This window comes from Microcaecilia unicolor, chromosome 11 (genome assembly GCF_901765095.1).
Source record: "Microcaecilia unicolor chromosome 11, aMicUni1.1, whole genome shotgun sequence".
In the NCBI taxonomy this organism is placed as follows: Eukaryota; Metazoa; Chordata; class Amphibia; order Gymnophiona; family Siphonopidae; genus Microcaecilia; species Microcaecilia unicolor.
In genome coordinates this window covers 174,269,212-174,282,161 of record NC_044041.1, presented here as the reverse complement: position 1 = coordinate 174,282,161, position 12,950 = coordinate 174,269,212, and the positions used below count along the sequence as shown (strand labels likewise).

The following is a 12,950-nucleotide window of genomic DNA, read 5'->3' as shown; positions in this document are numbered from 1 at the left end:
TTGCCAAGCTGATTTTCTGGCACCGGAACGACCGCACCCAGGCGGATCAGATTGTCCAAGGTCTGCTGCACTGCCACAGCTTTGACCGGAGACTTGCAGGGAGAGAGTACAAACCAGTCTCTTAAGGGTCAGCAGAACTCTAGCTTGTAGCCGTCTCTGATGACTTCCAGCACCCAAGCGTTTGAAGTTACCCTGGTCCACTTGCCCAGAAACGAGGACAGGCGTCCTCCAATCTGCACTGGGCCATGGACCAGGACCCCGTCATTGGGTACGAGACCCTGGGGGAGGACCGGAGGGCGCACCTCCGGGACGGCGATCTCTGCGAAAGGAATGCTGCTTGGGGAGAAGTTCCTCTTGAAGGCAGAGGAGCCAGACTTGCCCGGGCGGTACCGACGGGCTTCCTGAAACCGTCCTCGGAGATACTGGGGCGAGCACTGGCCCGAGCCCTGACCTCTGGTAACCTCTTGCCCTTAGACGTGCCGAGATCGGTCACAATTTTGTCCAGCTCGACCCCAAAGAGCAGCTTGCCTTTAAAAGGCAACTTAGCCAGGCGGGACTTAGAGGCGTGGTCAGCAGACCAATGTTTCAGCCAAAGCCACCGCCGCGCAGAGACTGTCTGAGCCATACCTTTAGCCGAGGCTCTCAAGACATCATACAGTAAGTCTGCCAAATAAGCCAAGCCCGATTCCAGGGCCGGCCAATCAGCCCTCAAGGAAGGATCCGAGAGGGAAGCCCGCTGCACAATCGTCAGGCACGCCCTGGCCACGTAGGAGCCGCAAACTGAGGCCTGCAAACTTAAGGCAGCCGCCTCGAAGGACGACCTTAAGGCCGCCTCCAATCTTCTGTCTTGGGCGTCCTTTAGGGCTGTGCCACCTTCCACCAGCAACGCCGTTTTCTTAGTCACCGCAGTGATTAAAGAATCCACGGTAGGCCAAAAAAAGGCCTCCCGTTCACTTTCAGGCAAAGGATAGAGGCGGGACATAGCCCTAGCCACTTTGAGGCTCGCTTCCGGGACATCCCATTGAGCCGAAATTAAGGTGTGCATGGCATCATGCACGTGGAAGGTTCTAGGCGGGCACTTCGTCCCCAGCATAATGGCGGAGCCAACAGGGGCTGAGGGAGAGACGTCCTCTGGAGAGGAAATCTTCAAAATGCTCATGGCCTGCACTAACAGGTTGGGCAAATCCTCTGAGCGAAAGATCCGCGCTGCAGAGGGATCATCCGCTCCATCCGAGCGGGAATCCGTCTCCTCCAAGGAATCCCCAAAGGACTGTTGGGAGAACTCAGATACGCTGCCCTCATCTACATCAGAGGAAACAGAGTCCTCTAAGGCCCGGGAATCCACCCGAGGGCGTTTACTTCCGGGGGCATCAACTCCTTTATCGGACAAGGGAGAAGGGGCAGCGTTTTGCATAAGGAAGGCCTGATGCAGCAGCAAAATAAACTCGGGGGAGAAACCCCCCAGACTGTGCACTTCAGCAGCCTGGGCCACAGTCCTAGACGCACCCTCAACCGGCGCTCGCAAGAGCGGGGGAGAACCATGCTGCGCATCCAAGATGGCGTCCGGCGCGACACTCCGCGAAGGAGCCGCGCGGGAAGAACGGAGCTTAACTTTAGCCGCTTTTTTGCCGTCGCCCAAATCAAGGGCGGCCATGGCATTAACGTCTCCCAGCTCAAGGGCGGCTCAAGAAGAAGCCGTCCGAACAGAGTGGCCGGCCAAGATGGCGGAGGCGAGCAGCGGGGGATGGGCGTTTATGGCGGGAAAAACCGCCGCACCGGAGGAAGACCCGGGACACTGACCGGCCTCCGAACTGACACCCAACAAGGGCGAATCAGACTTTAAGACCCCCGCATCCCTGCTAGAAGCGCACACACGGTCCGGGGAGCGATTCTTCGCGCCCTCGCCCTCCGACGCCATAGGCCACGTGGAGATCGATCGGGGAACCCCCCTGCCCGCTATAAAAAGGTAAAAATTACCTGCTTCTTGCTCCGAGCTGTAACTAACTGGTGTCCCAGTGAGTAGCTGCAATAAACGTTTAAATAAACGTCTAAATAAACGCCCTTAAGGACGTCCAAAAACTTTTTATTTTTTTTATTTTTTATTTAACGGAGCCAGCGGGAGGGGGGAGAAAAGAAGGGACCTGGCACCACCAGGTTTGCACTTGCTCAAGAAGAGCCCTCAACCCCAGGTACTCAACAAAACCTAAAAATTAGGCATGGAGACCTAGCCAGAGCTGCTGCTGTGTGTGACCACCACCTGCTGAGATAGAGAACATACTGAGGAGTTTCCGGCAGCACATGACCACATATAGGGAGGCAAAAGGATTGCTCTCTATCTCCACCTGCTGGTAGATGGACACAACCCACCAGTCTATGGATTGATCAGCATGATGATATGGAATCTGTTATTACCATAATCCAGCTGGGCTGATCCAGAGGCATACCCTTGGTTACATTGGCTTTCCAAAGCCACCATCGCAGACTGGCCTTGACCTGCACCGAGAGTGGAAGAAGGTGAAGGAGAGACCCGGACTGGGACGACCATCTGGAAAGGAGCGACCTCTGCAAAGGCCTCATATGAGCTCTGGCCCAGGGCACCGACTCTATTGCTGCCGCCATCAACCCCAGAATCCGAAGGTAATCTCTGGCCTACGGACTGGACATCTGTAAGAAGAGTCCAATCCGAGTCTGCAACTTGAGCACGCGAGCAGGCGGAAGAAACACATGACCCAGCCTTGTATTGAAGAGGACTCCCAGATACTCTAAGGACTGAGAAGGCTGAAGATGACTCTTTTGCATATTGACTACCCAACCGAGAGATTGTAAGAACTGGACTACCCGAGCCGTCACCTGAACACTCTCATGGAAAGACGTTGCCCGAATCAACCAATCGTCCAAATGAGGATGGACCAAAACACCTTCCGTTCTGAGAGCTGCTGCTACCACTACCATGATCTTGGTAAACGTGTGGGGAGCAGTCGCTAGGCCGAAGGGCAGGGCCCGAAACTGAAAATGATGGCCCAGGATGGCGAAACGAAGAAATCTCTGATGTGCCGGACGAATGGAAATGTGAAAATAGGCCTCTGTAAGATCTAGAGAAGTCAGGAACTCCCCAGCCCGCACCGCAACAATGACAGACTGAAGTGTCTCCATCCGGAAAGAGGGCACTTTGACAGCTCGATTGACCGTCTTGAGATCCATAATCGGCCGGAAAGACTCATCCTGCTTGGGCACCAGAAAATAGATGGAATAACGGCCCTGACCCCGTTCTGCCGGAGAGTAAGATGGACTGCTCCGGCCCTGACGCGGGACCGACAAGGCGATTGAAGGAAAGCATCTAACAAGGGGTGAGCAAACTCTAATGCGTATCCATCTCTGATAACCTCCAACACCCACTGATCTGACGTAATTTGGGCCCACCTCTCGAAACTGCGCCAACCGAGCGACTACCTGTACTAGAGGCTGGGCACGCACACCTTCATTGTTGAGAACGGGAAGAGGAGGAAAAGGGAGCCCCTGCCTCTCGACCTCCCCAACGAGCGTCCCAAAAGGACTGAGTTCTTTGAAGAAATCTAGATCGTGGGCCTTGAAAACCTCTGGCTGGACGACAACGACAAAAATCACGACCTCTGCCACGAGCAAAGAAATAACCACGACCAGAACCTCCGGGCCTATCCTCCGGTAACCTCAGGACTTTAGCCTCTCCTAAGCTATTCACCAGCTTGTCCAACTCCTTACCAAACAAAAAGGAGCCCTTAAAGGGAAATTTACTAAGTTTGGACTTAGACGCCGCATCCGCTGACCAAACACAAAGCCAAAGAGTACAGCGAGCCGCCACTGAGAAAGCCATCGACTTTGAAGAGGCCCAAAGCAAATCATACATAGCATCTGCCAAAACGCTGAAGCCATCTCCAGCTTAGCCACATCATGATCAACAGCCGAAAGATCATCCGAAGAACGGTCTAAAACCCGCCCACGCGACAAAGGAACCACAGATGGCTGCCTGCACTGCCAGAGCCGAAACATCAAAACATTCTTTAACAGGGATTCAATCCGGCGATCCTGGGGGTCCCGCAGTGCCGTGCCACCATCAACCGAAACTGTGTTACGCTTAGTCACCGTGGAAACCACAGCATCCACCACCGGAGAACCTAAAAGCTCTTTATCTGACTCAGGAACAGGGTAAAGTCTGCCCATGGCTCTAGCCTGCCAAAAACCAGAATCCGGACGCACCCACTGAGCCTGGATAATATCCCTTATGTCTTGATGCATGGGAAAAGACTTACCAGCCCTGCGAATTCCCTTTATCAGCATATCCACCTTTCTAGGCTCAACCACAGTACTATCCTGGTCATCAAAACGGAGCGTAGAGGAAACTTGAGAAATAAGCTCCTGAAGGTCATCCTGAAATATTCTGACCACTGAAGGATCCTCCCCTACCGGAAGGGATTCACCCTCATCTACCGCCTGACTAAAATCCTCAGAAAGAACCTCCTCAGGGAAGCATGACTCCTCTGCTAGAGCAGGGAACTCTTGGACAGGATCAAAGGAGTCCTCCTGCGCTGCCTGCTGCAACTGTCATTCTTTTTAAAGGAACAGCAGAGCCTTCCAGCGAACCCTTTGCCTGAGGTACAGCAGGAGCTGATTGATGCAACAAAAATGCTTGATGCATCTGCAGCACAAACTGCGGAGGAAATCCAACTGCCCCCTGAGGCAACAACGAGGCTGAGGCCTGTTGTAAGGAAGGCATAGAGGCCCTAGGAGCGTCAGGCCCAGCAAGATCCAAAATGGCGGACATTCCCGTCAAAATCGGCAATGAGCGAGCGGGAGACGTGACCGCAACACAGGAACCCGAATCCCCCCCCACCCCCCCCCCCCCCCCCCCCCCGGTAGAACCGAAGCTGGCGATTTAGCCGGCCCTGCAACCTGCTCCGCGAAAATCTCTTCCGCAGTGCAATACTTGCAGACACCGCTTGATCCGAGGCCCCGACGCTGACAGACGGAGCAGCGCCGCAACCGCTCCGACATTGCAAACAGCTAATCGCAAAAACAAACAGAATCTGAAAACGAAAGTAAAAGTGCTACACAGAAATAAACACAAATGGAGCTGCCCTGCTTGCCCAAACTGAGCCACACACAGCAATGCTGAAAATCATGGAGCCAAAGCCTGGATTTTGTTTTTTTAACTCTTACTTTTTAAGAGCAGCTGCCTCTCCCTGCCTCTACAGTTCTCCCCACGAAGAGCTGGAGGAATTTCACAAGAGTCAGACTGTTCCGGACAACAGACTGCTAAAAGCATCCCAAAATTAAAATTATGCTGTCTCATCAGGGAGGAATAGGGGGGAGGGACTCAACCACCAGAGTGTGACACCCCCGGGGCAAAAAGAGACCCCCCATGGACCTCAGCCCCAATCAAGCAGGTTGTGGGGTTTTTTTTTTTTGGCTTTTTTTTTTTTAATGCACAGTAGAAACTGAACCTTTTACCAGAAAAATTAACAATAGAGAATAGAAAATGAATGAGACTGAAGGACTCACCACCTTCCACCTGCTGGAGACTGAGATTACTGGGTCTTTACCTGGCAAGGGCTCTTATTGGATCTCTAGAGTCACAGTTTTTTCTCAGTCTCCACCTGCTGGAAGGCGTGCACAACCCATCAGTCACATTCTGGGCCGGTCCGAAGGGACGCTAAGGAAGGTGAAATTAGGCCTTACCTGCTAATTTTCTTTCCTCTAGATCCTCCAGACCGTTCAAGACGCTTGGGTTATGCACTCCTACCAGCAGAGGGAGACTGAGAACACAAACTTCTTATACAAGTAGCCTGTGCAGACCTTCTACTAACCAGTAAAACTGTAACAAAGCAGAGGAACAAAACACCTCTACCTAAACAAAGCCACTGAATTCACACTCAGATCTCCTCCCCTTAAGACGGGGGAATTCAACTGCAGATGGGCACAAACGGTACCAAAAACTGCCCTTAGTAAAACTCCAGGACCCAAATCACAGGAGCTACTAGAAATATCAGCAACTGAAGTCTAAAGAAAATATCATACTGAACTGTCCAATACACTGGGTGGGCTCTTGAATGGTCTGGAGGATCTAGAGGAAAGAAAATTAGCAGGTAAGGCCTAATTTCACCTTCCTCAGCAATCCTCCAGACCGTTCAAGACGTTTGGGACGTACCAAAGCAGTAAACACATCTAAGGGTGGGACCTGCGAAGCCCAGAGGACAGGATTGCAGCTCCAAAACTGGCATCCTCCCTTGCCTGTACATCCACACTGTAATGTTTGACAAAAGAATGCAGGGAGGACCACACCGCCGCTCTACAAATGTCCACCGGTGGAACAAAACTACTCTCTGCCCAAGAAGCCGCCATCCCCCTAGTGAAATGTGCCTTGAGCCCCACCGGCACCGTACGGCCATGCAATATGTAAGCTGAAGAGATGGTATCCTTCAACCACCGAGCTATAGATGCCTTAGAAGCAGCCGCTCCCTTCTTGGGCCCCCCATGAAGGACAAATAACCTGTCCGAAGACCTGAATTCCTCCGACCTGCGCAAGTAAACCTTCAACACTCTGCGCACATCCAATTTTGCCAAACGACACTGAGAAGCATCCCTGTCCGGTCCCCCAAGACCGGCAACGAAATCACCTGACATGAAAGGAGGATACCACCTTAGGCAAAAACGAAGGGACTGGACGCAGCAAAACCTTTTCCTTAGAAAACCACAGAAACGGAGGCCTACATGAAAAAGCCTGAAGTTCCGAAATCCTGCGAGCCGACGATATAGCTACCAAAAAGACCACCTTCATAGTAAGGTCTTTTATCGAACAAGACTCCAAGGGCTCAAAAGGAGAACTCGCCAAAGAGTCAAGAACGATATTAAGCTCCCACTGAGGAACTACCAGCCACTGAGGACGACGAAGCAACTTCACCCCCCCCCCTCAAAAAACGGACCACATCCGGGGAAGACGCAACCGACCTGCCCTGCACCTTACCCCGAAAATACGCCAAAGCAGCCAGCTGCATCTTCAAAGATGACAATGAGAGGCCCTTCTCAAAACCATCCTGCAAGAAATGTAAAATGCACGACACAGAAGCTGTCAAAGGGACACACGCCCGGTCCCCACACCAATCTTCAAATATGCGCCATACACGCACATAGGCCAAAGACGTTGAATGTTTGCGAGACTGCAGCATCGTCTGAATCACCTGAGAAAACCCTTTCCTTCTCAACCGTTCCCTCTCAAGGGCCACACCGTAAGAGAGAACCAAGCCGGATCCGGCATGACAATTGGACCCTGACACAACAGCACCGAGCCCCCCCAGCCACAGAGGCTCGCCTTCTAACAGGCGCATCAGATCCCCAAACCATGGCCGACGCTGCCAATTCGGAGCCACCAACAACACCGGACCCGCATGACATTCTACCCTCTGTAGGAATCGACCTATCAAGGGCCACGGGGAAAATACGTACAGCAACACCCGCTGAGGCCACGGAAGGACCAACGCATCGATCCCTTCCGCGACTGAAATACCGAGGAACCTGAGCATTCTGTGCCAACGCCATGAGATCCACTACTGGCATTCCCCACTTTAGAACTATCTGGTCGAACACCGACCTATGCAGAGACCATTCTCCGGGGTCCAACATGTGTCTGCTTAGAAAATCTGCATTCACATTGTCCACCCTGGCCACGTGCGCTGCCGAAATCTGCACTAGATGCCTTTCCGCCTAACTCATGAGCAGAGCCGTCTCGTTTGCCAACCGCGGACTCTTTGTACCGCCCTGCCAGTTGACATACGCTACCGCTGTCGTGTTGTCGGACATGACTCAACGCCTTTCCGACCACACTTGAGCGAAACGCCAACAGAGCTAGCCGAGTCGCCCTTGTCTCCAACCGGTTGATAGGCCACTGAGCTTCCTCCGTCGACCACCGCCCCTGCGCGGACCGACCGAGACACTGAGCTCCCCAGCCCAGCAGACTGGCATCCGTTACCAGAATCACCCACTGAGGAGATTCCGCTAAGGATCTCTGGGAGAACTCAGACACGCTGCCGTCATCCACATCAGAGGAGACCGAGTCCCCTGAGGGTGAAAGATCCACCCGAGGGCGCTTAAGCATAGAGGCCTCATCACCCCGATCAGAGAGGTGGGCAGGGGCAGAGTTCTGCATAAGAAAGGCCTGATGCAGCAGCAAAATGAACTCAGGGGAGAAACCCCCCCAGTCTGTGCATTTCTGCAGCCTGTGCCGCAGCCCTAGAGGCGCCCTCCATCTGCGCCAGTAGCAGGCGTGTTGCGCATCCAAAATGGCGTCCGGCACGAAACTCCGAGAAGGAGCCGCGCGGGAAGAAGGGCGTTTTAATTTCGCCGACTTCTTACTGTCGCCCGATTCAAGGGCGACCAAGCAGTTAACGTCTCCCATCTCGAGGGCGGCCCAAGAAGAAGCCGACCGAGCCGCGTGACTGGTCACGACCGGGAGGGTGGCCAGCGGGGGATAGGCGCCTAAGGCGGGAAAGGCCGCTGCGCCGGAGGAAAAACCGGTGAACTCTCCCGGCTCCAAAAGGGCGACTCTACCTTCGATCCCCCCGCTTCCCCGCTAGGCGTGCGAACGCGTTCCGGGGAGCGTCTTTTCGCGCCCTTGCCATCTGAGGCCATAGCCACGTGGAGACCGTTCGGGGAACTCCCTGCCCGCTAGTAAAAGGTAAAGATTACCTGCTTCTTGCTCCGAGCAGTGACGACTTGTTCTAGTGAACAGCTGCAAATGGACGTCCTTTTTGAACGTTTAAAATTTTTTTTTTTTTTTAACGGAGCCAGCGGGAGGGGGGGGGGGGGGGGGGGAAAGGAAGGACCTGGCACCACCAGGTTTGCACTTGCTCACGAAGAGCCCTCAACCCCAGGTACTCAACAAAACCTAAACAATTAGGCTTGGAGACCTAGCCAGAGCTGCTGCTGTGTGACCACACACCTGCTGAGATAGAGAACATACTGGGGAATTTCCGCAGCACATGACCACATATAGGGATTGCTCTCTATCTCCACCTGCTGGTAGATGGACACAACCCACCAGTCTATGGATTGATCGGCTTGATGATAGGGAATTTCAAACAACTCGGATAAAGTACAGCAAACTGAATTATGTCGCTTGTGTAGTTCAGCAAAGAAAAAGAGGTGGGAAAATAAGTCAGGCTAACCAAAGGCTGGAACCAAATGTTTATGTTAAAAAACAAAATTTATTAATCTTTAAACAAAAAATGATATAACAGTAACTCATTAAAATTGACTCGACACAAACGTTGTGTTTCGGCCGAAAGGCCTACATCAGGAGTCTTATTTGTCAGATTGAGATTAAATGTGATAATTCAAAGGAATCTTGAAACGCAGCTAAAAGATTCCAAAGATCTACAATGGAGATCTAAAAATGGTCTTGAAAAAGACCGTTATGCATATGAACCATCAATCGCAGTGATCTCAAAGGAAATAATAGTATTTCCTTTGAGATCACTGCGATTGATGGTTCATATGCATAACGGTCTTTTTCAAGACCATTTTTAGATCTCCATTGTAGATCTTTGGAATCTTTTAGCTGCGTTTCAAGATTCCTTTGAATTATCACATTTAATCTCAATCTGACAAATAAGACTCCTGATGTAGGCCTTTCGGCCGAAACACAACGTTTGTGTCGAGTCAATTTTAATGAGTTACTGTTATATCATTTTTTGTTTAAAGATTAATAAATTTTGTTTTTTAACATAAACATTTGGTTCCATCCTTTGGTTAGCCTGACTTATTTTCCCACCTCTTTTTCTTTGTTTCACTACCCGTGGGATCTATTGAGTTCTCCACTGTATGTGGATTCTCTTTGGCTTGTGTAGTTCAGAACATATGGGGGCATAGGCCTTCCTCACTGCAGAAACTCTAGAGGAAAAATCCTGGAAGCACAGACCATATGGCTTATCCACTCTGTTCATCCATACTATCTACTATCCCTTCCTTCCTATGTCCTTGTTCCATGCTTTCTTGAATTCAGATAGTCTGTCTCCAACACTTCTACTGGGAGGCCGTTCCATACTTCCACCACCCTATATCTAAAGAAGTATTTCCTAATATCACTAAATCTATTCTCTTTCATTGTCATCCTGTGTTCCCTCATTTCAGAGCTTCCTTTCATTTGAGACTCGCCTCATGTGCATTTATGCTATGGGGCTATTTAAATATCTTATATCTCTCCCCTCTGGCACCTTTCTTCCAAAGCATATATACAGCAGGACCCTAATTATCCAGACTAAGCTCGGCAGAGAACAGTCTGGATAATGGAAAATCTGGATAGTAAACATTCCTGTTTGAAAAGAGCATACATTTTGAGCATTACAGGTTGACTGTTATTTTTTTCTTTTCAAGAATAAATGAGAAAACATACCAAACTATTTGTGATGTTATAAAAATATTTACTATACACATCAGGCATACTGTGATAGCTAAAGATTTCTTTTTTAACAAATTCACAATTTTAAAAATAACCCACCTCCAGCAGTCTTCGGATAATCGGCATCCTACTGAATTAAGATTTTAAAGTTTTTTCTTCATACACTGACACATGCAGGGTGATTACATCTAATGATTTTAAAATGGTCAAACAGGTAGAAAAGCAATAGCAAAAATTAGCAGTTAACTCACCTCCTCTCCTCTCTGTGTTCATAGTAACCCCGCCCTCTCTCATCAAAGGTTCTCTTGCGACTCTGCTGCTGCACATTATCTGGAGCTCTGAATCCTGGAGTCACTTCTTCCTGCTTTACCTCAATCTTCATTGCTGCATTTTGATTTAAACAAAAATGGTTCAGAACATTGCCTTACTAGAGAAGTTTTGCTTCCATTCCAAACTTTGGTACAGGAACAGAACAAAAAAAATCACAAAAGAAGAAAAATATTTTAATGGAAAAAAATGTATGTAACCACATAAGTATTGCATTGCCTGCACAGATCCAACTGCCTGCTTTGAAAGGAGAAATTAGACCTTACCTGCTAATTTGCTTTCCTTTACGGCCCAGAATGTGACTGATGGGTTGTACACGCCTTCCAGCAGGTGGAGACTGAGAAAAAAACTGTGACTCTAGAGAAAGCCAATAAGAGCCCTTGGCAACAAGAGAAAGATCCAGTAACAAAGTACCAAAGCAGAAGGAAGTAAAACAATACGTAAATGGTCTGTGCATACGAAAGCCTGAGCAACCACCGGCACATTGCCAACACAGGGTGTGTGCCACCAACAATAATGTGACCAATGACATGCCCCTGCATATCATGCACAAAAGGTTACATACTGAACCATAGAATTTGCGTTTTCTTTTTTCAACAATGAAACCAGAAACCAGCAACACAGCTCCCAAGAAAACAATATCACTTAACTCTTGAAGACACAGAATATCTAAAGGGAGGGATCTGGGCCGGTCCGGAGAGACTAAAGAAAAGCAAATTAGCAGGTAAGGTCTAATTTCTCCTTCCTTAGTGTCCCTCCGTACCGGCCCAGAATGTGACTGATGGGAAGTAAAGCAGTAAAATTATGGGAGGGACCCTAACAGCCCTGCCATCAAAACGTGTGCCCTGAAAACAACTTGCTGATGACTCAGGAGGTACAATCTGCCCAAGTAGCCTGACCTCTGGTAGAGTGAGCCTTAACTCCTTCTGGAACAGCTTTCCCAGAAAGAAGGTAAGCTGATGCAATAATTTCTTTAAGCCAACGAAAAATAGTGGGCTTAGAAGCCATAAAACCTGTGCGTGAACCTCAGATGAGAATAAACAAATCGGACCGACAAATCTCCTCCGTAGACTTGACATAATGCTTCAGAACTCTTGACATCCAAACGCTTCAAGAGACGCTGCTCCTTTGACCAGGAGAAAGAACATAGAACAGGCAACACCACCAGTTGAGATGAAAGAAAATGGGTCAATACCTTGGGCAGTAAAGAAGGTCTTAAAACACTCGATCCAAGCTGAATTCCAAAAACGGAGACACACGAAAGAGCCTGCAACTCCGAAAATGTCCTAGCTGAGGCAATAGCCACTAAAAACAATGCCTTCAGGATTAAGTCCTTCAAAGTACAAGAAGATAAAGGCTCAAAGGGAAGCTTGGTAAGAACCGAGAGTACCAAATTAAGATCCCAGCGGGGAAAAGAGCAGCGAGACAGGACGCAGGAGGTTAACCTCTGTTAAAAAAACAGAACACATCCAGCCAGCGATCTTCCTTGAACACGACCTTGAAAACAAGATAGAGCTGCAATCTGCACTTTAATAGAAGCCAAAACAAGGCCTTTGTCAAAACCACGCTGCAGAAAACCCAAAATCTGCAAGATGGATGCGTGAAAGAGAGCTATCCCAAGCTCCTCACACCAGGCCTCAAAAATTCTCCAGGTCCAAACATAATTCAAAGAGGTACAACACCGACGAGAGCGAAGCTGAGCCAAAAGATCCTGCCTGACAGGGAGCTTGAACGGATCCTCTACTAGAAGCCGCTGAAGATCAGCATACCACGGTCTGCGAGGCCAATCCGGCGCCACCAAGATCAGATGACCCCTGTGCATCTCGACTCTCTGAAGTAGACGCCCTATCACTGGCCAGAGAGGAAACAGAAAAAATATAAATATAACAGAACATAAATATAAAGAATGAGACTGAAGGGCTCACCACCTTCCACCTGCTGGAGACTGAGATTACTGGATCTTTCTCTTGTTGCCAAGGGCTCTTACTGGCTCTCTCTAGAGTCACAGTTTTTTTTCCTCAGTCTCCACCTGCTGGAAGGCGTGCACAACCCATCAGTCACATTCTGGGCCAGTCTGGAGGGATGCTAAGGAAAAGCTATTTTATAATATTCAAATTGAGAAGGGCGACGAAAATGAATGAGGCCGGGACGATCCGGCAGCCGGAGAGGAGGAGCCGCAAGTAGACGCAAAAGACCT

General features: G+C 49.8%; 1 protein-coding gene across 2 annotated transcripts in view; it reads right to left on the bottom strand.

The window, feature by feature from the left end:
• HNRNPUL1 (heterogeneous nuclear ribonucleoprotein U like 1) overlaps window positions 1–12,950 on the bottom strand; it is a 226,452-nt gene that overhangs the window by 187,550 nt on the left and 25,952 nt on the right. For both annotated transcript variants that reach the window (XM_030217273.1, XM_030217274.1), the window contains exon 3: window positions 10,678–10,810. In XM_030217273.1, coding sequence (XP_030073133.1) covers window positions 10,678–10,810 — 133 coding nt within the window. The remainder of the gene's footprint in view (window positions 1–10,677; window positions 10,811–12,950) is intronic.